The sequence below is a fragment of the Diprion similis genome, chromosome 12 (assembly GCF_021155765.1).
Source record: "Diprion similis isolate iyDipSimi1 chromosome 12, iyDipSimi1.1, whole genome shotgun sequence".
In the NCBI taxonomy this organism is placed as follows: domain Eukaryota; kingdom Metazoa; phylum Arthropoda; class Insecta; order Hymenoptera; family Diprionidae; genus Diprion; species Diprion similis.
Window position 1 is genome coordinate 4,104,646 of NC_060116.1, and position 25,897 is coordinate 4,130,542.

General features: G+C 35.2%; 3 protein-coding genes across 4 annotated transcripts in view; all 3 read right to left on the reverse strand.

Annotated features, from left to right (window-relative positions):
• The window catches only part of LOC124413344 (protein PALS1), a 64,472-nt gene extending 56,314 nt beyond the window's left edge, over positions 1-8,158 (reverse strand). The window contains exons 1-3 of the mRNA XM_046893872.1: positions 7,993-8,158; positions 7,121-7,233; positions 4,569-4,626 (exon numbers count right to left, since the gene is read on the reverse strand). Coding sequence (XP_046749828.1) covers positions 4,569-4,626; positions 7,121-7,233; positions 7,993-8,056 — 235 coding nt within the window. The 5' untranslated portion in view covers positions 8,057-8,158. The remainder of the gene's footprint in view (positions 1-4,568; positions 4,627-7,120; positions 7,234-7,992) is intronic.
• A 3,577-nt stretch (positions 8,159-11,735) lies between these two features.
• On the reverse strand, positions 11,736-17,579 carry LOC124413346 (acid phosphatase type 7). Of its 2 annotated transcripts, none has more exons than XM_046893875.1 (9): positions 17,448-17,579; positions 16,411-16,517; positions 15,059-15,253; positions 14,628-14,955; positions 14,358-14,540; positions 14,058-14,277; positions 13,446-13,640; positions 12,517-12,642; positions 11,736-11,912 (listed from the first exon to the last, which is right to left on the reverse strand). In XM_046893875.1, exons 2-8 carry the CDS (start codon positions 16,502-16,504, stop codon positions 12,559-12,561), a joined length of 1,299 nt encoding a protein of 432 aa, XP_046749831.1. In that variant the 5' UTR covers positions 16,505-16,517; positions 17,448-17,579; the 3' UTR covers positions 11,736-11,912; positions 12,517-12,558. The 2 variants fall into 2 exon arrangements, with proteins under 2 accessions (XP_046749831.1, XP_046749830.1); XM_046893874.1 differs by having other exon boundaries at positions 16,411-16,514; positions 17,448-17,578.
• Positions 17,580-19,256: 1,677 nt separating this feature from the next.
• On the reverse strand, positions 19,257-24,915 carry LOC124413508 (RAC serine/threonine-protein kinase). Its single transcript, XM_046894135.1, has 7 exons — positions 24,434-24,915; positions 23,909-24,176; positions 21,530-21,758; positions 21,254-21,451; positions 20,848-21,118; positions 20,488-20,724; positions 19,257-20,359 (listed from the first exon to the last, which is right to left on the reverse strand). Exons 1-7 carry the CDS (start codon positions 24,510-24,512, stop codon positions 20,019-20,021), a joined length of 1,623 nt encoding a protein of 540 aa, XP_046750091.1. The 5' UTR covers positions 24,513-24,915; the 3' UTR covers positions 19,257-20,018.
• Positions 24,916-25,897: the final 982 nt, after the last annotated feature.

The following is a 25,897-nucleotide window of genomic DNA, read 5'->3' on the forward strand; positions in this document are numbered from 1 at the left end:
ACATCACGATACCAGCAAAATCTAGACGAATTGCACTACATCTAAATAAAAAAAAGTCTGATTTCTAGAATATGGAATTCGTCGAGATTGCGTGATATGATTATGTGAATTTTTTCCCAGACAGTAGCACTAATGACGACTAAAATCTCACAGTTAGAAATTTTTCTTAACATTATTACTTTTACAATAAAATATATACTGAGAAAAAAAAGTTTTTCCATGTTATTTCCATAAGAAACTTCGACCACAAAGCGGACCATCTTAGAGTTGAGGTAAAAATTTGAAAAAATTAGGTAATTGTTTTTTAATTATTTCAAGTTGATTTAGGGGATGGGGAGGCAAAAACTTGTCAACACCCTAAACAAGGGACGCCCTAGTGTACATGCACTGATTATTTTCAGTGATATACTTGAATTTCCACTGATTCAAATTTAGAGAGTGTAATAAAAAAATCGAAAGATAAATCTAATAAATCGACGATTCTCACCGAAAATCAGTCTTTACTTGATCCACGTGGGTTTGGAAATTTTTCCGGAGTTCTTTACCTTCTCGAATTGCTATTTATTATATTATAAATTATTTTTTCAACCCATCGGCTGGAAGTCGTGATGCCGGACGTTGGACGGCAGACATATTTTGTTGCGTCGCGTCTCGTGTAGAACCGCTCGTGTGGGGAAACCAGTTTTCTAACTGTATTCAATCGCGTATACTGTATATATTGCAATGGAACGTTACAAACGTACGTCGGACGCGCGGAAGAACGTGCGAGCATAATACACACCCCTGGTGAAAATTTTTAGTCCTTCGAATTTTCATAGAAATTGTAAAATTTTTTTATTATTTCTTACGGAATTGTATACATGCGTATTTTATCGTAAAGAATTGTTAATTTAGTTTGAAAATAGTACTAGCTTGTAGATTTTTTCCTGAAAAAATACAAATTTTCACAAAAATATTTTTATGAAAAACTATGGATATTTACTATTTTGAACGGAAAACAACTTTTTTCTAACAAATTGTACGAAATCTTACAATTTCCCTAAAAATTCGTTACAAATTGGAGAAATTATTTTCCTGAGTACATCTCGACTCATTATTTTCCCCATTTCGTCTTCCTACTTTCTTCGGTTTCTTCCGGTTCGCGAATGCACCTAATTTTTTATCATTCTCTCATTTCTTATACTTACTAGAGCTGCTTAGTTTTTCTGTCTAATTTTTCGTAACGATTTGTTAATTTTCTTTAAAAATTCTAGTGGTTTGTAGATTTTTTACTAAAAAATGACAAATTTACAAATGAAAATCTACAATTTTTCACGAGAAACTATGCGTGTATACAATTTTGTACGAAAACAATTTGTTATAAAAATTGTAAGAAATGTCCAAATTTCTCTGAAAATTCGTAGGAAATTGTAGAAATTATTTTTATTTATTTCCGAATTTCGTACAAATTGTTCTAGATATACTGACTATCCGGATTCGAAGTTTTTATAACTGACTGATTCGAGTAATTTGGATATCCGAATGTCCGGTGTAAGCTCAAGTGCGTGTAATGTAATTTAGGAAAAACTTGATAACTTGAATTTTCACCCGAAAACTATGCTACAATTTCAACTATTGTCGCCATTTTTCCTGACGATGAGATCGCTTCCTTTGGGACTGATTGGCTTGCAGTGTGAGACTGATTTTTGATGAAAACCTTGGGTCAAATATAAAAAAAATCCTCAGTATGCGATTCAGCTTTGATAAAACGAGAAAGTAGAAATTATTTTTAAGGAAGTCTAGAATCAAATGTCGTTGATACAAACATCTTGGATTCAACCTTGACGAAACTCGTTTACAGTTGATCTGTTATCAACATGATAACTGATATTAAACCTTGCCCTAAAGACGAGATATTTTCCATTTAAATTGCATGGGAATTTGCCACTTTTTACAATCAATTTTTTTTTTTTTTTTTTTTTTTTTTTTTTTTTTCGAACAAGTTAATATACGTCAATGAGAAATACATGCTCTTATAAAAAATTGAATGATCTACAAAAAAGGTTTCTTCTAATTTTTCGATTAAGTCATTCCGTCGAAAGTTATTCACGGTTAAAGTTGAATTAATTTTTACTGCAAAATTCTTATTATTTAGATGAAATTAAGTGGTTTATTTCTAAAAATATATAATTCTGATGATATCGTGTTAAAAAGGTTGAAAAATATTAATTTTTCTCCGATAAAAAGTAACAAATTCCCATGCAATCTAAATGAAAAATTAAATTTCTTTAAGGTAAGGTTTAATATGAATATTAAGGGGCTTAAATTTGCTCTGATATTTTTTTTCAGTCAATAAACTGAAAATTAACAGAGCCTGGCAAGAAAAACAATCAACTCGTTAAATAACGAACATCCCCTAATGTGTAGCGGCATATAAGTTCTTGCCAAATGAATAAATCATTAAATATACCTGTAAATAATATGCACAGCATATATATCTATGCAGTACGCATATACGTATACATATATATCAACACATTCACAGTTATTTACCTGCAGCAGAAGGAAGAGTGCGAGAGGGCAGATAATACGTTGATGACGTAACACGCGGTTTTACAACGCCGTATAATTCTTCGTGTGTTATGTACCTGCACAGTGCGCAGAGTATTCAATATTCATCGGACAATGAATTCTGTAAACCTTGTGTAAAATTTAAGTCCAAGATTTTTCAAACGATCGATCTTCTCTCTTCTCCCGTTTTACTCGCAACTTATTTTTCTTTATAAATCAATAATCCAATTATATTCGGTGGACGGTCGTCCTTTGAAATATTTTTAAAGAAAGAAAAAAAAAAATGTTTTTGACAAATTAAACGACAAACCATTAAACAACACCCAGATTTCCGCCCATCGAACAACTATATATTACACGGTATAAAACGTATAGTTTTACAATAGATATGTATAGTATATACGTGCACGAAAGACTCGAATCACCGATAATTAATCACGATCTGTACATAGATCATGATGGTATTGAATTGCGCGTGTGTATAAACGCGAATTCACAACAACGTCATCGCACTAATCAACGAGGCGCGAATCTCTCGTCCGCAAGATTCAATTATACACACACACACACACATTGTAATACATATGCGTCACTGTAATATTCATCACCGTAGCACCGACTTCCTAGTGTATAACGCGATATTCCTGATCACTGTAACTCTCGTTAACGCCATCCTGCATGATCGTTATTTGGCAGACACACACACACACAGAGTGTTGTTCACCAGTCTAGAGATGAATTCTGGTTACGGAAACCCCACGCGGGTTAAAAACTCGCAGGAATAGCAATAGCTAGCTCTCGATCAAGCTCGAGTATCGCGAAGAATTGGCATCGCGGATCAAATTTGCGGAAGCCAAAGTCGCGGCAAGCGAACGAGTTGTTATATCCGAGACAGAACCAATACTGGATAACTGTATATCAACGTGCAGGCAACAGGCTTTCTCTCCCACCTCGTGTCCGTCGTCGACGGTCTCACCTCTTTCGTCTTTGCTTTCATTTTTATTCAATCCCATCGAATATATATCTACGGGAGCGATACTTTACTTTTTTGTTTCATCCAATCGGTGAATCGTCTTTCCTTAAGAACCCCTCGTCTTTCAGTTAATACTGCAATACATCCCTTTCTGCCCGAATTCAACGCGATCTCCCTACGTTTTCAGGCCCGATATAATATATCGTACATATGTTCGATATACCCGGTGTTCTGTTTAGTATAGGATTTTAAAGTTCGACGAAGAAGGGACTTTTTAACTTTTTACCCGAGTTCCTTAGGCTGGTGGTAGATGTAGCGTTGCATAGTCACCTGATTTACCTGCCGAACACGAATACCAACGGAGAATAACGAAGTTCGCCGAATAGCGTGATACTATACTTATTCATTGTAGATGTATAGTAATGTGATCAAGGGTATAAGCAAGTCTTTTACACACTCGTAAACATGCCGGAACTATCGATTCTTTTTTTATATATATATATATATACGCACGAGTCGAGGAATAAAAGTCTGTCAAATTTTTATATGAATGTATTATACATTTCGATGGATCGATAGGAGAGAGATGTGGCCAATTTATCCGGCGTGTCACATCGTTCAATCTATCAATTAATTGTTCACCATTAAAAATTTAATTTACTTTTTTTTTTTAGAAGTGATAAAAATATGTTGAAAAAATGGACAGTTTTTAAACAAATTTTAACTTACAAACCGCTTTGAAAACAGTTTGCTGTAGTTTAGGTTTCGCAATGTGCGAGTACAATGGCTTTCCAAAATCGCTCACATAGAAAAAGATTTTTAATAATATCGCAGTTTCTGGCTCCGATTTCATCCCGGTTAAAAAACTTTGTTTTTATCATATTCAATGCGATCGTCATCCTCGCCGGTATTTAAAAATGCGTCATCGCGATTAAACAACTCTTAATTCTGACGCTTATACATTTGACTTACAGACTTCAAGCTGAGAAAATGACTGAATTCTACGAATGAAATTTATTTCAAAATTTATTCAAAGTAATCTCACCCATTTTGTTGCCACTTCTTCTCCGCACCCTTAAACATATCGTTCGGGACTTGATGCACTGTAAATGAAAGAAAGAGAAAGTATGAGTGTTATTAACAGTGTGTAGATAAAGATTTTCATTGATACAGTAGGACATCATAAATCAATCATATTGCTAATTGTCGGTATAATAAAACCAAAATACGTGAAGTTGAAAATTGAAAATTTGCCAAATGTTGAAAATAGTGTAAATTCCACTATATTTCAGAGGTCTTCGCATCGCAGGAAGAAAGCCAATAGAGAAAATAGTGGCTAATGAATAGGCAAGAATTTCAAACAGCTTATAGTTACGCTGTCGATCGGATTCCTCAAACAACGTTTTCACGTTGAAGGTTTCTTCGTTGTTATTACTGACCATGCAAGGTTAACTCGCGTGCGACTTTTACTTTGCGTATATGTATATTCGCATTCGTTAGTTTGCAGATAGGAAGGACGCCGCGGTTATTATATCCTCACACGAAAATACATCTGCATGGAGGCTTAGGTGTGTGACAAATTTCGCAAACGTACCTCAGGCTATAGCCGTTAGGGAAATCCGAAAAGCAGAATTTGCCGTCAAGATTTCCATAAGTTTTTGTGTTGTATCGATTTCTAATTGGTCTAGCTGAGTAAAATATTAACGCTTGTGAAGAAAAAATAGACTTTATGCTGATATTAAGGTACGTATAATATAATTGAAATTTTTTTACATCAACTTTCAAAAGATCTTTAACATCGACGTAAAAATGTTCGGAGTTAACAAAAATTATTACCATTAATACAGTATATAAGACCGTGTAAATAAAACTGGGCGGGAAAAAGTTTATCTCTCTGAAAGCGTAATATAGCAGTGCAGCTATTTACATACATGTGATAGGGGCGTTTGGGATGAAACACTGGCATTATACTTATTCCGTGTTTATTTAATCAATCGAGGTGAGGTATGCAGCTTTCCCATGTTCATACTTTCGTATAACTTCGACTGTCGTAGCTCTACAACACACCGCTAGAGTCTGCCACGAAATAAAGTCCGACGGTAGCTATAATATCGACTTTGTTATACCCTGGTCGCGCGATGTGAGTATACACGGTGTGCCTAGGAGTGCAGCTTCTTTCTCCGTAAAAGTTTCTCTCTAACGCTGGACTGGACTTAAGTGAGATGTGTACCAACGGTACCAAAATACCCTAGATCGTCGGTGATTAATTGTCGTGACGTTGAATCTGCGTGGGAAAAAACGAGCGGGACTTTAAATAACTCACACGACAACTATACATGATGGTATTACCGAGCACGGTTACTTTCGCCAGAAAAATAATTCCCTAACAATATAGGGATTTTTTTAGATAGTTGGTACACGTCTCACTTAGATGCTTTAACCTCGAGGAAAGGGGCGTGTCGTAGAAGTTCTAAGCACACCATGTATACTCTCACACCACGGTTGGACTTGAGTAAGATGTGTACCAACGGTACCAAAATACCCTAGATCGTCGGTGATTAATTGTCGTGACGTTGAATCTGCGTGGGAAAAAACGAGCGGGACTTTAAATAACTCACACGACAACTATACATGATGGTATTACCGAGCACGGTTACTTTCGCCAGAAAAATAATTCCCTAACAATATAGGGATTTTTTTAGACAGTTGGTACGCGTCTCACTTAGATGCTTTAACCTCGAGGAAAGGGGCGTGTCGTAGAAGTTCTAAGCACACCATGTATACTCTCACACCACGGTTGGACTTGAGTAAGATGTGTACCAACGGTACCAAAATACCCTAGATCGTTGGTGATTAATTGTCGTGACGTTGAATCTGCGTGGGAAAAAACGAGCGGGACTTTAAATAACTCGCACCACAACTACACATGATGATATTACCGAGCAGAGTTGCGTTCGCCAGAAAAATAATTCCCTAACAATATAGGGATTTTTTTAAACAGTTGGTATACGTCTCACTAAAAGGCTTTAACCTCGAGGAAACCACGGGCGTGTCGTAGGAGTTCTAGGCACACCATGTATACTCACACTACACTACATCCACCCTCACGGTATCTGTCACCCCCGGATTAGGCAAGCGAAGTGACACGTTTAATTTAGGTTGGCGACAGCATAGGTAGTGCAGGGCTTCGCAAACTCGAATGTGAGTTCTCAAACTCAACACTAAAAGTGTGATCATTTTCATTTTAAAGTTCAGTTTTTTTATTTTACCACCGGCTGTTGCAAAAATATCTTGGGTGAATAGTGAAGGATATTTGATTTAGATAAGCGAAAGGTCATATTACATAGATAAACCTTCAGCGGATAAATTGAACATATTTGATAAAATGAATAAGCGTATGAATGAAGTAATTAGTAGCAATTCAAATTCCCTGTAATAAGAATATACAATAAATCTTTTTTATACTTTTTTATACTTTTACTACCAGCCCTGTTTTGAAGAACCGAATTTTTCCAAAAAATCTCAACTGTAACACACTGAACCTCAATCCTTGAAAGTGCTTTGACTAAAACTGGGATAATCGGACGGTAGGTGTACCTGATGAATATGTTGAATGACTTCTGAGTGCGTTGCATTTTCCAGAGTGCGACCGTTCACTTCTAGTATCTCATCACCGACCTCCAGGTTGTCCGCGTTGTCAGCGGGTGAGCCTATAATTGAATAAACAATCGTTCAAATGTTGTTACAATTTGCTAGTGATCGATCACTTACTACTTCATTGTTATTGCAACTAATGACATTTCATATGTCTGCGCGTAGATATGCGCGTATTCAAATGTTACTACAGTGAATTCATTCCATGAAATTCAAGTTGTAACTTTCTTTGTTAATAATTTTTTATAAATCACACCATTGAATTTTGCATAAATTGATCTACAATAAAAAACGCCAAAAACCATCAGAGCCATTCGTAAAATTATCCATATTTACAAGTTTGATCAGAATGTTCTGCAATGATTTTTGCACACCTGCAACATAACGAACAGGAATCAAGTTGGTACGATGTACGAAATTTGCAATAAAAATACTCAACTTTGCTCGGTTCCGTAAAATATTTTCGTCAAAGGTTACAAAAAAAACTGTACACGGATATTTTCAATACGACTTATTTGCTAAAATTTGGACGGTTTGAATGTCGGGTTTACATGCTGATACAATCGGATGCAGGCTGTGAGCCAAGACTTTATCCTTTTTGCGCTACCTTTTGCATGCCCGCAAGTTATTTCAGGCTTGTCAAAACACTTGATATGCTCGAGATATGTTTAACAGACAGATTGAAGTTTGTGTCTAACAATTTATAACCGAAAAAACATTCAATTTCGTATCTAGTAAAGTAAAACAAACGATGTCTTTACTTTATATCGTCGATGATTGAATAAGCGTGTATAAAAAAAAAAAAAAAAACTTACCATATAATTTTACTTTTCCGTTATGATTCATCAAGATGATGATATATCCACCGAGGTCCACCATCTTTTCGGTATTATTCTCCGATTATTTTGATTAAAAGGTCACCTCTCATCTGTTACACGTATCTAAGATTTTTTTAATGATTGCGTATATTTTTGTTTGTAGCACGATAATTCACGATTAATCATTGAGAATTCTATTGTATAGTTATCATTGAATTTTTTTTTTTGCTGCTGTCGTTGTTGCTTACATCGTGTTGTTGTCCGATTGGTGTTAATTTTTGCCGTTTGATTCGATGAGTTGAGATGAAGATTTTTAGGATAAGGTGGTTTAAAACGCTTCTTCTCTTTTCCGAAAATACAATCTTTTATAATATGCATAGAACTTTTTTTGTCTTGTATGTATTTGTTACTAATGTACGATAGTCAAGGTGATCTTAATCTAATAACGGAGCTATTATTAACAGTACAGTTTAAAATTTGATCTTCAAAGACGTTGATTTAAGACACTTGCCCTACCGACACACAATTGGATATAGTTGGTACTCATAGTTAGTTATATATTATAATACGGATTTATTATGTTTCGACTCTTTTCTAAACATGATCATCCCCTCTGTGGAGACTAATAGAATATATACTAAGGCAATTAGCATCGACGATCACTTTTCAATTCTATAAACATTTTTTGTTACATAATTATTTAAATATGAATTTGGCACCCGCGATTCGAAAATCCTCAGGGTTATATGAAAGACAAGTTTCCTTAATTTGTATTATCAACGGCCAACCGCGTTATTCCGGTTATATCTTTGCCGAACATATTGAGATCATTTTCTAATTGTCATTTGAACGATAACTATTTCGGGCACTGCGGGGCCCCAGATTTGGGCCCCTTCACATCTCGTTGCCCATCGGTATGCAAAGTTATTCGAAGTTATTAAAATTTCACTATTTCGGTTAACTCTTATTGATTTTTGATTCGATTAGGTTTGTTTTCTTTATTGTATCTACTATGGCCATCTTTTATTCTTGTCATTATCTCCGTTATCTGCTGGTTTTCATCATTCTACAATCAAGTCTATCACTCATAATTCAATTTCAATACGCTGTTTGACACCAATAATACTGTAACACGATGCGATAGATTTATCAAATTTAAACAATTACTTAAAACTGTTCTTCCCAATGGGTGTAGACCCATTCTATCGCGGTTATATCCTGCACCGCACTTACTTCGAATTTTCATTTTTGATCTGCGTCTCACAAGGCCAGTTCTTTCCTCCGTTTATCCCGCAACACTTTCACCCAATCTTTTTATCGACAAATTAAACTGTTCCACTATTATTTTTCTCATCTTGCCGCTCGTCCACCGTCACCGTTCTCCCCGTTTACCCCTAATTTCCGCACATATAGGTGGAGAGATTGCGAAGAAACCGCCTTCTAACACTGAGATTCGTCCCGAATGCACGACGGAGAGGTGAGCCGAGAGATCAATATAGGGGACCCGATGCTGCCAGTCTGGCTCTGCCGCTGCCTCCTCCTAGGGGATGCTTTCGAGTTGAGACTCGATACGGCGCATCGGCCTCACCAACCCGTCTGCGTCATTCGGCTTTATCGAAACCCTCTCGAGAAAGATTCAAAATTTATTCAACTTCTCAAATATCATTTCCATCCTACTTCGTGAAATCCATCAAATTTCTCGTATCACCGTCAAGAAAGTTGATCGTCGTGAAAAAGAAGATACCTTGTATACTGTTTTTTTTATCGTTTTACTCTCCTTGTTTATTTATTTTTTTGGTAAAGATTTTCTACATGTCAACAATTATCGATCGGTTTATTAAAAAATCACAACGGATAGGTGTACATATAGTTTTTATTTATCTTGTATTGATACCTTATAATACTTCGGATGTTACGTCCTCCAGACCTTAAGATTCTTTTCCCACGCTCTTCGTGATCACAATCATCCAGCACGTAATATTGATAACTATAAGTATGTCATCGGAATACCTGCCTCAAGTCTCTTCATACGTATAGTATGTATACAGTTTTTATGCGAATGATTATCGATGTTTTTATTATTATTACTTTTTCTCAGCCATTTTTCTATTTCCTTTATTTTCTTATATGTATCGCCGCGATCGACCAACACGTATTTCATTCCACGTGGGCGGGTAATTATTTTCTGTCTCGGTTGACTCGAGAGCACCCAGCCTGGGATTATAGTTAGCATGGGCACGTAGACACTTGTAAATGAGACGAGACACTTGGAAAATGCTACGGATGCTCCAATTTGAGGACACTTACTTCTGACTTGTTGCTTTATACAGGATTTACAAGGCAACGACAAACGTTGGCTGTTTTTTTTTTTTAATTTTCCGTTCTTATCGAAAACTGGGTTGATTATAATATGTTCTTAATGAGACAAATTAGATAATATCCATGTAAATATAATATTTCATCATTTAGATAGATTTTATAATCTAAACAATTTTCATTATCTCCGAATAAATCACGTAAATTCAACGCATAAGTTCATTTCTGATTTCAAGCTCAAACCGTGATTCTATAGTTACATGCAATTGTTCACTAACACGCTTGCATAAATTTCTTACGTATTTTTGTCTTCTTACAAGTATAAACATAACGTTTTCGAACCGACAAAAAATAATATCAATCATATTATTTGTCACGTCTAATTAATCTTCCAATTTGTAATACTAAAAACAAGTTCAGCTAAATCTGAGCATGAATGATATTTGCACAGCAAAGTATTTTTTTTTTTTTTTTTTTTTTTCTTTATTAATCTGAAACTAACAAAAAATTCCACTGATTTATTCACTTTACTTATTAAAGTTGGTCTGCGACCATCAAATTCCTTAAAAAAATGTTGTGCCAAATAATTTCTCTCAATTCCTCTGTAATTTTTATTATCTGCTCCCACACGGTTTTGGAGAAATTCGAAAAAAAATTCAGATGCATTTCCGGGAGGCACTGGGTGTTTCATGGTTTTTTAAAAAATTTTTCCAATTTTCAACAAATTCATGTGCCAAATAATTGCTCCTTAATTGCTGTTGATTATTGCGTAACTTTTATTACTTTCTCCCATACGGTTTACAAGAAGAACCAAAAAAAAAAGAAAGGGTTCGATTACTTGAGCCCCAGTAAAATGGCGCCAAATTCAAACAAGTGTTTGGAACAAACCGATAGTTATTCAACGAAAATGACATTTGCTTTTTATTACTCCTTAATTGCTTCCAATTATTCTATTGGTTTTTCAATAAAATGACAAGAAAACCCGAAAAGAAGCCTTTCACTAGGCGAAGTGTGGTCGAATTCGATATGATATTATTTTTCTGTATACTTTTTCAAATACATTATTAAAATATTGGATTAGTCATTCGTTCGTTTGATTTTTCTGACCAACAACTTTTTCTAAAACTGATTTTTGTTGTCTTTGTAAAGGAATTGAAGCAATTAGTTTATTCACATGGTAAAACAGAACAAAATACGCACTTTTGGTGATGAGTCAAGACTTTAAAGATAAACAAAACTATCGTAATGATTTTCATTTTTATTTATTCGTTAAGATAAAAAATTCACTTCTCACAAGAACAAGAACTTCGAAGTTTGCCAAAGTTGGATCGATCAATGATCGCTTACTTTTAAATACGTGAACTGAAGTACAATGTTAAAATAATTATTTTTTTTATAAAGTGTCGCACAAGCCCTCAGCCCTACTTGTCCCTACATGCGCAGATGCCACAAATTCTATTTTCTGTGCTACTTCCTGTGAAAGATGAGAATATTGTGTAATTTTTATAAGCACTAGTTATCTCATAAGAACTACAAAATAATTGAATTGTTGACGAAGGTAGCGCAGAAAACAAGATTAATGAAATTAAAAAGAAAACATACCATGTTGGCCTGAATACAAGTCGACCCCCAATTGTTAACCTCTGATTGATGACTTTTTTTTTTATCCGAATATGAGTCGAATTTCAGAATACTTTAGCTTTTGCTTCAATTTACACCAATCGCGTAAATTTTTCTCCGATATTACCGTACTTTAACGCAACTCGGCAATTGTTGATGTTTTCGACTTTCCACGCAACTATTAGTTTAAAGTTCGCATTAGAAATTATGTCGAACGTTTTTATTCGTTTCATTTGTCTGTGAACTCCAACAATCGACTCTATTTGCATTCCGAAAATACGTTTTTGCAATTATTGCACGCACGAAACATCCAAGAAAACGGTTTGTTTCTTCTAACGTTCCAACTTCAGGCTGATGCTTCGAAAAAATCGAAGTTCAAATTTTCGATTTTCGAGATTAGGCGCGCACGCACATTGCATTGCGAGAATATTACAATTATCGGTCGATAACGAAATTTCCAGTTGATAATGCAAATCCCCTAAAAATATCCCGAATATAAATTGAGCCCGAATACAAGTCGAGTACGGTTTTTGAGAGTAAAATCGCTTGCCAAAAAGCTCGATTTATATTCGGGCCAACACGGCAATATCATGCATGTATATCAAAATGTTAGTTATTTATTTAAAATTAATTTAGAGTATATTTCGGCGAAAATTCATCTTTGATTAACCAAAATTGGTCCAAAACTGCTCCTTGTTTGTCATCAGATACCTGTAGGTAAAGAGATGATATATGGTTGAATAAGTGCTAGTTTCCAAGTTTGTTTCATCATTATACAGGGTGAGGAAAAAGTATGGAAACCTTTAGACATCCTGCGGGGTTAGTTGAAAAAAACAAAAAAACAACCGAAGTTAAATCTTAAGTAATTTTTAACAAGGTATTGGACCCTGAATCTCATCGTCTAAGTCACTTTGAGATCACCTTTGATTTCTCAAATGGAAACCCCCATTTTTCGTGCCAGAATTGGAAAGAGCGAGAAATTTTATGTTCAACTATGCATTAAGGTCCGGGGTTATTGTGACCTGTATGGGTCGAATAAAAGTCAAAAGTATGCTTCGTAACAATAATACAGATAATTTTGAGGATCCGCATCTCCCACAAGATGTTTCACACGAAAGTTGTCAAGTTTGGTCAGGACAATCTGATTGAACCTTGACTTCAAGATCAACTTTCAAAAGCTTATCAGATCATCCTGACCAAACCTGACAACTTTTGTTTGAAACATCTAGCGTGAAATGCGGATCCTCAAAATTATCCACATTATTGTTGCAAAGCAGACCTTAAAAAATATTAAACCGTTAAATTTCCTACTCTTTCCGATCCTGAAATCAATAAATGTTCATCTCAAAATGACCTGTGAAGATGATGTTGCAAGTTTTCTAGAGGTTCCCATATTTTTTCCTCATCCTGTAATGTAATCGTCATTCAAAGCTTAATGAGGACTCGTTTCAGACCCTTGTTGCAACATAACAGGCCGAAAAATTACGGTTGTCTGTATGAGGAAAGTTGCTGACCTGCTCTAGGTACAGATGAGTTGTATTGAATGCCTTCAAACGGGTATATCCATAGTCAGAGCTACGGTATGCAGACCAGTCTGGCCTATTAGGGATAAACTTTTCTCTTCCTTCCTTACAACCAGCAGATCCAGTCACTATATGCACTGGAGCTTTGTAATTTCTGTACGGTTGCTCGTACGATCCATTGTACACCTGAATGTAATGTATAAAAAATAAAAATTCAAATAATAGTTGACAATTTCATGGAATGTAAAAAATGATCATTTTCACCCTAGAACGGTACACATGGGTCGTTTGCGTCCTCCGCACTTTACCAATGGGAAATTCTGTAGAAGTCTATTTACCTAGCGCATTCGTGATGCTCTGTAAACAAAAGTTTGTAGTAGGGGTAGTTTACTGCCGCAGGCGCTTCGAAATCTGTTAGTTTACCTACGGCTGGTAGAACGTAAACATCTGTCGAGCATGCAAACGATCCACCACTAGAAGACCCTTTTTTAATTACCGTAGTCTGCATCGCCAACGACCCACGTGTACCATTAGAATAGTCCAACAAAATAGTGTACTGTTCCAGAATTAATTATGTTGAGTATCAATTGTTCCACGCAATACCTTAAAGTTATACATAGGCCACAAGCGTTCATAGCTGTGTTCATGTGCCCATATTTCCAGGTCCACTTTGTGCTTATAAAACAAATCTTCCAGACCGAACCAGTGGAAAAGTGGCAATCCAACTCTAACCAGGGATTCATGATTTGTACAATCATCGGCGTTAGCATTACTGCAGTACATCGGTCTGTGTCCAAAAGTAACGATCCAGGGGCGTTTGGCTCTGTGATAAAATTTGTCGTTCGATTTCTCAACTGAATGAAAAAACATCAGGCAAAAAACAAATCTTACATGAAATCTTACCTATTTTCAGGTGTATTGGCTTCGCGCAAGTCATTGTCGAGCCATTCATACTGTTTAACAAGCTGTTTCAGTCCATAGTTCATAAAATAATAGGCTTCTGTTTCAATGCCGATAAAATGCACCGGGCCCATATTGAAGCTGTACCAAAGGCCTTCCGATTCTCCGGGCATTGTAAAGCGAGCTCTATAAAGAATGTGTTTGACATTCACAAGCACACTTACTAAAAGAGTATCATTCAAAGCTAAAGTATTTAAAAATACCTATTCTTACCTATAGTTACTGAAATTGTATTTCTCTTCGTGATTACCAGGCACTGTCATGTACGGCAGATAGGCTGCAATCGATTCAATTTGCCGCATGAATTGGTCTCCGACAGCGGCATTGTTTGTATTCATATCATATGCAAAATCACCTACATGGATTGCTGCATCGTACAGACCGCGCTGAGTTTCTTCTTGTAGCCTGCGCAGACTCTGTGCATTTTCATTACCCATATCCCCAAAGATAACGACATGGGGAGCCCATGTTGCCTGGTCAGCCGGTGCAGTTACAAAATAAAACATGTCTGACCATGCATACTCATTTCCACATTGGTACACTGTGATTTAAAATGAAACGAAATTGGGTATAAATATAATACTAGTAATAGTAATATAAGATAGCCCGAGATCTTGCTTAAAAGAAATAAGAAAATTTCTTACCATATTTACTACCCGGTGTTAAGTCTTTCAACAATACCCTGTGTATGTATTGCTTGTGTTTTTTTCGGCCTCCGTCGACAAATGGAGTTGAATTACCCTTGGCTGTGAGTGCGTAACCATTAATACCATATTGAACAATGGATTGTTCAGTTTTATCCATCGTAGTCCAAGTGATGGAGATGTCGTGCACATTATCTGTGTAAAATTTATTAAATTTGACTATTACTTGATAATATACAATCATGTTCAATCATATCTTTCATAACTGAATGAAAATTGAAAGGCATTAGCTTAATGGATTACACCGGTCGACACGATTTTTGGGTCTGACTTATGAATGTCAAATTTTGGTTTCTTCTATGTTACTAATAAATGAAAAAATAATTTTTTTTTATCAAAGTTTAATTTTGTAGAAACCAGAGCTTAAGAAAAATGTTTGGATTTTTCATCATTTTATTTGAAATTACAATCAGATAAACTTTTGCTGAACATCGGAGTCTCTTTAATTCAAGAATAATGATTAGTAACAGCATACAAATGTAAAATAATAAAAAAACAAGTTTAAAAATAAATATTTTTAGTGATTTTCTTATATTTGTATGAACTTTCTCCTATTAAACCCCAAATATAATCTCCCATCATATTCTTGTATGAGAATTGAGATCAGTTGAGATTAATTCTGATGATTTTTCCGTGTAGTAATAACAATCATTCATTCAGTATTCAAGTTACAAAAATATAAATATGTACAAAACTTTTTTCGTTTTTAATTTTAGATATAATTTGAAATTAACATAAGCAAAGTAAGCTATTCATTTTTTATCTTGATTCCGTCTTCGCAAGTTAAAGTAGGCTTGATGAGCATCACAAAGCTTTAAATTTGTTGCCAAAAAAAAAATTTTTGCTTCTTACTTTGATGTATTCACCGCAAATAAAACAGAATGAATCAACATCCTGTTTACACTGTCTTGACACCATTTTCTATCTCACTAATACATAAAAACGATTGTTAAAGCTTTGATAGACAAGTAAACACTCACTACTGAGCCTTACGCGAGTGATATGCAAATTTCTACCGTTTTGATCAAATTACTTCCACCTGCTGCTCGTAAAATTATTTAAAATCTTTAAAACTTACTTATCGACGTAAAACAGACAAAACTATACTTTAAGAGCTAAGAATGAATATTCTGGTGCTGATTTTTCCATGCCTAGCATCAGAATTTATGCATTAAAACAGAAACCTAGAAAAAACAAGTTTTTTTTTTTGTCGACCTGTATTATAACCGAATTATGTACAAGGAAATTTATAATAGGCCATTGATTTATGTATTAGAAATACCAAATTTTACCTCCATAAGCGATGTGCACAGCTTCTGGTTGATACTGATCAATTCCTAAGGCTGAACCCAAGATTCCCAAAACCAGGATTGATGTGCGAATCATTGTGTATGTACTGCTAGAAACAAAGACGCGATTAACGATTAACGTGATATCCCCACTGCGAGATCGCCTCACTTATCCATTGTGGCTTATGGATAATGAAAACACGTGACTCAGACTACGTGTACATGAGTACACTGAATGTTAGAATAATCAAAGTTCATGTTACATATTTACATTGGATTGCATGCACTGAATATTTGTGATATCATTACGATTCCTCTTGTCCTTCGAATCAGCATAATTAGGAAAAATTGTTAAAAAATAAATAAGCCAGATTTAGAAATCAGTTCCCTATGGTTAAATGTTTCATGATTTACAAACAAGGTTATTACTATATGTTTTTTAATTTTCACACGACTCTTTTTTCTGGGTTTAATCGCCTGAAATATGTACTTTTTTTTATAGAAACCTTACGTTGAAGGTAGAACCTCTTGAAATGATAAATAGAATGTTAAATCCTATTTCCACATTTCATTAAAATATTCTTTACACACTGTTATTCTCACAACCTGATCTGCTCTGATATATTTGAAAAATAAAAAATTTAGAAAGACAGTTTACGATGGAGAACTTGATTCCTTGAAGAGGAAAAATGTGTGTAAGTTGTGCATGGATGTATACATACACCTGTAAGTAAGCCTAGCAATAAGATACGAGAATAATAACAAATAAAGAAAGATGACGGTAACCTGATTTGCAAATATTATACATGTAAAATGACACAGCGATTTTTAATCAAGGCATTTAAACAACTTCTAGGAGGTACGTACGTATGACACGAAACTCTAGAGTGTCAACCAGATCATTGTACAGGAAAAACAGTAATAAAAAAACCTTTAGAACTCGTAAATGATGTATTGTTCAATAAGAGTCTACTGCAGTGGCAGTATTCCGGACAAAGAAATAGGGGTTAAATAGTATCACGCAAATTACAGTCACTCACTTTTTTAAACTCAACTGTATCGTTCGTTCTTGAGATTTTTTAGAGCAATTGGTACACAGAAATTGTTAACATTGACGAATCTTGTGTAGTACAATACTCTCCGTCACTCGGACGGAGGTTGACAGCACGGACATTTAAGCAATTCAACGAATTCAACTATCCTCTTCGGCACTGATCTCGATACTAACTGGATAGCTGACTCGCTTGACAGGCTGTGCCGATTGGAAACGACTCCAGCGCCGCGAAATAGCTTATTTGGAACTAACCAGTATCAGATTCAATCAAATTGTAACCGAAACAAATCTCGCTGTTTTCTACATTACCTACAGATCCTCAGTCAACGCCTACAGATCTTACGAACGGCTTTGGGTTTTTTATTTCAGGTTTCTCGATAATTAGGCTGGAGCAAATGTTTGAATTCGAAGCATGCATGCTTATAAACATTTGAGAAGCAATTAGAAGCAATTTATTCGTCGCTCGTCGAGCTAACCTCCAAACCTTTTTCACAGTTTTCTCGAAAACTATGAAGGGGCAAATTAAGAAATTTGCGAAGCAATTACTAACGATGCAGGAGCAATTAGTATCAATTATCGATTTTCTGTTTTCATTTGTCTGTATTACGCGTAAAATCGACTTTGACCACACTTTGCCTCGCGACAACCCCTTTTCCGATTTTTAACGATTTAGCCGAAAACCATGCGAAAACAATTCACAAAAATGATGATAGAACATCCGGGAGCAAATAAGGAGCAATTCCAAGCGTACCCTATTTCGTTGGAATAACCATCGGTTCTTTCCAAACGGTCTTTTGAGTTTGGCGCCATTTTTCTGGTCCACGGGTGACCGAATCGTTTTTTTCGTTTTTCTCGAAAACCGTGTGAATCAAATAATAAGACTTTCGGAGCAATTGGGAGCAATTACTTGATACAGGAATTTTTCGAAAATTCCATGGTTTTCGAAAATCCGCGAGTCATCTGGCCGCTCCCGGAAATGCATTTTGGTTTTTGTCGATTTTCAGGAAATAATAAATAATAAAAAATACAGAGCAATTAAGAGCAAATCCGGAGCAATTTCTTGTTGTAAAAATTTTTAGGAAATTTGAAGATCGCAGGCCAACTTCACATAGGTAAATGAACGGGTTTCGCTTACCGTACTTGTCGCACAGAATAATAACAAACGTAACCAGCAAAAACTGCAAAGTTGGCGAGCAAAGCGTAAATCTAACAATTCCTAAAATTCCTCCCGAAAAAACTCCTAGATACGTTCTCCGCGAGCTTTCAATTTCTCCTAAATTTAGGTGAAATTCTCCTAATTTGACAACACTTGCCAAAGGACAGTGAAGGCATAAAATGAGGGGTGAAACGAAGCGTTTACTTTAGCAACTCAGGCATCCTTGACCAGACATCTGGAAGACGCCGTATATCGAATAGACACGTCTTTGCGGAGATTTTTGTTGCCTAGAAAGCACTGATCTCTAGTTCGTATAGAGATTGAATCTCTTAGAGCGTCTCAGACTTACAATGAGTTAGCTACGTTGCTTAGAATGTATCACGAGACGTTTTTACGCGATTGGATCAATGAATTCGAACAATATCTTCGAAGTTGGTTTCTAACTGGAAAATTCACCGTCAAATATTTTATTGTGTACACAAACTATGGCAAGGGTTACTCCGAGTATTTATGTTCTAAGCTTGTGGGGCACCAGAACAACCAGTTCAAATCGAGTTCCATTAATGATCTTTTGTTTGTAGAACTTTAGCTATGGCAACCCGCGTACAAAGCAAGGAATGAATATACATTGCAAGTCTGTATACTGTATGATCGTTTAATTGTTAAAATATAAATATATGTATATATAATAATATAGTTATTATAGTGTATAATAATAATATGTATAATTCCCTCTTGGCTAATGTTACTTGGTTTCATTTGCTTATCGTTTTCTGTTTATCCCCTTCTTTTTTTATTCAATTTTCATTTTCCGTCTTATCAGTATTCATTAATATAACACGGTGAGAGAAAAAAATAAATAAATATAATAGTAATAATATTGAAACTAAAGTTTCTGTAAAATTTAAAATTCCTAAATTCCCAATTTATCGTTCATAACAGAATAAAAAATTTCCATTAATATTCTGGATAAATAACACATTATTACATTTCCTGGTTTATTTTGTTTTTTTCGCTCACCGCAAATCTCATTACGTGGTAATAAGATATTTAATTACTAGGCATTATTATGAATAACCAATACTTTTGAAAAAGGCTTTTTTGCTCATCATTTTATACAATTATTTTTGTACCCGAATCATCCCCCACATATAAGGTACATTCTCGGATTGATGTTTGACGCAAGGTGAGTCAGCAATCTGTAATTTCTCTTGAAACAATTATTGCAAACTTGATTCTCTCTTTTTTTTAAATGTAAATCATGAATATATTCAAAGTTAGATTGCATGTAGATTATATGAGTAGCTTGATAATACCTATTAGTAAAAAATCAGAGGCTATAGAGCACCGAATCACCGTATTTAGAGCTGAGGATTTGAATTCTCTGTATAAGACATAAGGTCAGTGATTGATCGAGACAATCGAGGATGTTGCTGCTGAATGACTTTCCTGGTACGAAAATTGTGGAAAATGTTCCTGTTCTTCAGCGATGGAATTTAATCCGCCTCCGCTGCCCAAGCATCCCTGATCTGGAGGCGTTAATTCTACGCTTTCTCCTGTAAATTCACTGTCAAAATACCGTGTGTCTGTATCCGATGTTACTTGAGGCTTGAAAGGTGGTGGAATTTTTTTTTGCTCCAAGTCAGACCAATCGATGGATGAAAAGAATGCATGATTCATTATGTCTCTCGCATCGTTTGGACCCCCTCCTAGTCTTTTACTTGGATCTTTAATTAGTAATCCTGCAAGTAATAAATTAAGAAATATGCAATATGTAGTCATTTTCACATTACTTTTCACATTATAAATCGATACTTATATAAATGTAAAACCTAAATTATTAATTAAAAATAAAACGGTTTCAACTAACCACCAAGCATATCCTTAGCTTCATTACTGATAGCTCTTGGAAATTTGACTTCCTCCATAATAATTAAGGTGAACAATTTCTCATGGTCACGATTGTAAAATGGAAGTCGACCGCACATCATTTCATACATAACAACTCCAACACCCCACCAATCTACTGCTCGACCATAGTCGTTATCTTCGAGTACTTCAGGAGCTAGGTACTCCGGTGTACCGCAAAATGTTTTAGTGGTCCTCCCTTGAAAAGTAATCACGATATGATAAAAACAATTTGTGGAAATATCGAGATGATTTTTTGTGTCGAAATATGAACCCTAAGTATTTTGGAATGCAAACTACCGAAGTCTTACAGCTCACGTACCATACGTGATATCCTCTTTGCACAGACCAAAGTCTGCTATTTTGATGTGGCCATCTTTATCCAGTAGAAGATTTTCAAGTTTCAAATCACGGTAGATAATACCCTGGGAATGCAAGTATCCTAAGGCAGATATAATTTCTGCCCCATAAAAACGCGTACGATCCTCTGGAAATACTCTGGAGCGACTAAGATGGAAGAATAGTTCGCCACCATTTACATATTCCATAACAAAACACAGTCTGTCGGCTGTCTGGAAGCTGTACTTCAGAGACTGAGAAAGGAATAATTTAGTAACAATGAGTTATATCGAGCGATAATTACAAGTATACTTAGAACAAACGAAAACAAACTGAAAAAAATCCATATAACTAATGGGAGGATAAATCGATGATTAATGTGTACATACAATTAAAAATGGATGACTGGTTGTACGAAGGACACGATTTTCCGTCAATGTATGCGCAACTTCATCCTTTCGGATGATTACTTCTTTCCGTAGAATTTTTATGGCATATAGATGACCGGTGGCTTTTTCACGGCACAGAATCACCTTACCAAATGTTCCCTTTCCAAGTACTTTCAAGAATTCAAAGTTTTCCAACGTCTGTGGTAACAACAGGGGAAGACATTATAATGTTTATTTTAAGCAGCTTAGAAAAAGCTTTCAGATTTTTCTACTTGCCACTTTCTTTTTGCCAGTACTTTTACTGCTCGATGTACCCTGAACACTGAATTTTGCTGACAATTCATCAATGCTGCCTCCATCACTGTCTCCTGATACAACACCAAGTGATCCACATGAATCTGATCGCACACCAGGAGATATCTCTACATCCATGTCCTCAGACAATGCCGAAGGTTGCATCGCTTGCTCCAACTGTTCCTGACTAGCCAGCCGATCAGCTACATATCTAGGTACAAGTAAAAAATTCCGATCTGTTATAAATAAATCGAATTGACGAGATTTGTATGACATGCTTTACTATGATCAGGACCAGAGTTGCTTATTTATTTGATAGTGAATGATTTGATGCATAATGTGGGAAATTGAAAGATAGATCAGTTTTACATAGACCATAACTCTGCAGTAATAGTAATTGCAGAGCATGATCAAAAACGTGAAAATAACTTAGATGAAATGAAAACTAATGCAGCTTCAGATTTATCAGATTTAGAATTTTTTAATTCAAAACCTTTGCAAACGATATTTTGATGCCTGATAGTACTGACAACTTCATAGAATCTATAAAATAACTTGTTGAAACGAGCGGAAAAAACTGAATGAAAAAGTTGTATGTAAATAAACTCTGTTGATTTATAGGATTGAGTTCGTCGGGGAAGGTCAATGAAGAAAAATGCCTTTAGTTGCATTTTTAGTTAAACGGTCTTCATTGACCTTCCCTGACGAACTCAATCCTATAAGAAAACTGTGGTCACGAATCCTCACTAAACTCTGTTGAGCTTACTTTTGAGTGGTTCGAAGCAAAGCACAAAAAAATTTAACAGAATATATCACGTTTCACAGTGTTCAATCTAGGAAGTTTTAGGGGAAATAGGTGAACGTTTTGTGAAAATGGAAATGTATTAGGGTTTCAATATGTTTTCATTGTAATGACCAAAGAAGGAAAATTAGGCTACACACTACTATTATTTTGATTGTTTCGTAATTTTTTCTATTACACCCCAAAAATTTGTTCAAATTATAGAAAGAAAAAAGGAAATTCCCTGTGAACATAACATTTTTTTGGATAATATTAACAAATGCTGGACTGCAATTGAAATTTTGAACGTAAAATACATTGACATTTTCGAATTTTTTTTAATCATGTTTTTTTTTGTAGCCTAAAATAAACTAAAAAAATTAATTTGATGCTTGAGAACTATGTTAATATTTCCAACTAAATGTAGAAATAAAGTAATTTAGGCTGAGCGTACGTATTTCATCGATAAAGACACTTAATTAAACATTATTGGTCAACATATTAATTGGTTTTGTGAAATATAAAAGATTTTTGAGATTCTGTGAATTTTTATTTGTTCCTATGTTAAGTTGAAAGTATAAACATTGTTGTCAAGCATCAAATTGATTTTTTGAGTGCATTTTAGTTTATGAAGAAAAAACTAGCTGACTGGCAAAAATAAAGGACCTTTAGGGGAAAACTGACTGCTTCAGGGTACATTTAGAGGAAATCTTCATTTTAGAATGCTTATAAGGTAAGAAAATAAAATAGGGCACTTTTAGGAACATAGGAGACCGACTGACTGTGTGGCCTAAAATATGTTGAAATCTATGTATACAGACTATGAACACAGCTGAAAGAAACATACAATGGTAACACCATATAAAGGGGGGCAGTAGTTGCGTGATTAAAAAAGTTATTAAATTGTATTTATTTTGAAATTGGCAATTTGTAGCATACAAGAACAAAACCAAAGACACAAATAAACCAATTCTAGAAATTAAAACCTCATTTAATATTGAAATTAATCAGAAGTGAAGAAGTATTCTGCACACTCAGAGATATGATTGCAAATAATATTAATGAGAAAAAGGAAGTAAAATAAAAAAATACAACATTAATAATACTCATTGATTACCATGTGAGAAGTAAGGAAACTAAGTACAGTTGACCAATAATAGATATATATATATAACGCTAGGATCATAGAAAAGTAGCATTCACAGCAGATATATTGCGCCTTAGAATATCAATTGTTCATTGTTTCTGTTTAATCAACAACGGAGATAGCGAGTTTTAAAAATATTGTAGTAATAATTATACCGATTGAATCGCTTGGCTCAAATTGATAAAGAGCTTTGCATGAAAACAACCTACCAGCCTCTCTACTGAAGTAAACATGCCGAATCAAACATGCGTAATATAAGACAGTTAACAAACACTGACTGTCTCGAAACAAATAACTGCTCTAGGGTATATTTTCACTTGTCAGCGATCGAAGGTATTGATTATCTAGGTTTAAAATTGTGACGTTGAACCTATCAGCAAGTCTTCGGAGACATAATTTCAGAAACTTCGTAGAATTGAATTTAAAATATTACCTGATTGCTGCGACCCAATCTTCTCTTTCCTGCTCTGTGTCGACATGAAACGTTCGCTCGATGACGGTTGTCCATTGCAAGCCTCTAATAACGAATGTAAACGGTTTAGGTCTGTCAACAGACATAATTTGGCAACCACGCACGGTGAAATTGTTGAGCGGCTGAGCAGCTGTAGCAATTTGCGGCTCAGGTTTGGTCTTGAAACCAACCAGGGTGCCGTCATCTCGAAGCACAAAGTAACGTGATCTCCAATTCTTTATGTGTTCACCTGGACGAAGAAACGAAAAGAAAAGTCAAGACAGAATATAAGTGTATAAAAAAAACGTTTGAGAAGCTCGGCGGATGATTGAAGGGATAAAATGAGCTATGGTAAAACAATCGCTGATAAAACACGAATGTACGCGATGTAAATATTTGTAACGTGAGTGTGTTTGTGTGTGTGTGTGTATACTCTATGTAACTGCGTGTACCACGTATGCGTATGGGAGCGCATAGTACGTAAATGTACGTGCATATATTTTGTACCGCGTTTTTGAAGCCAGCCTTCCTTGACGACTTGCTGACCGTCTCCGGGCGTCGCGACACCCATCTGTGCGTCTCCCATATCCCCCCACTAACTTTACTCAAACGTAAAGATATTTAACGTAGTTCAAGCGGTGGTTAATTTTTTACAATTCAATATATATCGGCGAAATATGCAGGACTACGCTGCAGTAATTCACTGCACACTTAGAAAACACTTATTTATCGATATAATCACACTTGTATGTTCTAGCCATTGGTCGGGGTAGCATGCTACAACTTGTTTTTCACATCAAACTGCATGAAAGTTTTTGAAACCTTATTTTTCACTCCAACAAACATTTGCTGATATACGCTTTCGACTCTCATACACAAGTACTACCAATCCGCCATTAATTACTGTGCACTAGGTTAGAACGCTAGTTGTGAAAGTGATTCTAGAGTGGAATTCAATATTTTAAGGTCTGGAAACGGTACGTCGTGGTGAATGCCCTTATTTTGAGGCTAGTTTTCTGGTTCATACTCTGAGCGACGTAAGCGCTGATAGATAAGGGTAATTTGAAAACAAACGTCCGTAACTGTATTTTCGGTATTCGCAAAGAACACTAGAACACTAGAATTGTTTCATAGTGAACTGATTTTTTTTAAATAAAATAATAAAAAATTATGTATTTATGTACAGTTCAATGTTTTCAATAAATTCCGTCGTATATAGATAGAGAATCATTTGTAGGTCAATAATTTGTTGTTCCAACTGTTTGATAGTTAACCCCATCCACCGATTTATTAAAATTATAAAATTGCAAAGTTATGACGTCATCATTGGACAAAGATAGTGTTGTAGAAAAGCAGCGACTAGTCCGCTGGCTATCGGCAGAATAATTTTCGTCTATTCATCCGGCTATCTGGAGAAATAGGTGAAAATTTATTTATTCGGATAGCGAAATATGATGAAGCGTGTGTATATCTTTGGGATAATGCTCCAATAAGTGGTTTCGGTTAGGCCCATGTCATACGTAGGCCGAACTTATTCTAATTCCAATTAACAATCCTAGATTTTTAATTCATTAAATAAAAATATAATTTTGATCCTCCGGATATCGTAATGTGGATAATAACGTGAATCAGCAATCTTTCAAATTATATATATACATACTTAAGTGAGAATAAAGAATATTATTTGCATGGAAGTTTAAGAAATTAATTTAAGTATTATGATACGAAGAAGTAATATTCATGATTATAGATATCTAGGTATTGAGATATAAGTAATAATATTCTTGGATACAGGTGTCCCAGGTGTAGATTATATCGACGGTATTCTAATCAGCAAAACTACTCCTTGTAGGTGGGACTGCGTATAATGTGGCGTCAGTCTATGCCCTCCCAGAATAACACCTCTAGGGTTTTTTTACTGACCATAATTAATGTTGAATGAAGTTTTGTACAGATAAATTAAGTTCTAAG

What these genes read in the sequence shown, in the direction of transcription:
- LOC124413346 (XM_046893875.1), bottom strand. Translation starts at nt 16,504, where the DNA reads ATGATTCGCACATCAATCCTGGTTTTGGGAATCTTGGGTTCAGCCTTA. An exon ending in TGTGCACATCGCTTATGGAG is followed by an intron (nt 15,254 to 16,410) that starts GTAAAATTTGGT and finishes AATTTTACACAG; the next exon opens with ATAATGTGCACGACATCTCC. An exon ending in CTCATCTGTACCTAGAGCAG is followed by an intron (nt 12,643 to 13,445) that starts GTCAGCAACTTT and finishes CTTTACCTACAG; the next exon opens with GTATCTGATGACAAACAAGG.
- LOC124413508 (XM_046894135.1), bottom strand. Translation starts at nt 24,512, where the DNA reads ATGGGAGACGCACAGATGGGTGTCGCGACGCCCGGAGACGGTCAGCAA. An exon ending in AGGCTGGCTTCAAAAACGCG is followed by an intron (nt 24,177 to 24,433) that starts GTACAAAATATA and finishes TTCTTCGTCCAG; the next exon opens with GTGAACACATAAAGAATTGG. An exon ending in CCAGTCATCCATTTTTAATT is followed by an intron (nt 21,119 to 21,253) that starts GTATGTACACAT and finishes TTCCTTTCTCAG; the next exon opens with TCTCTGAAGTACAGCTTCCA.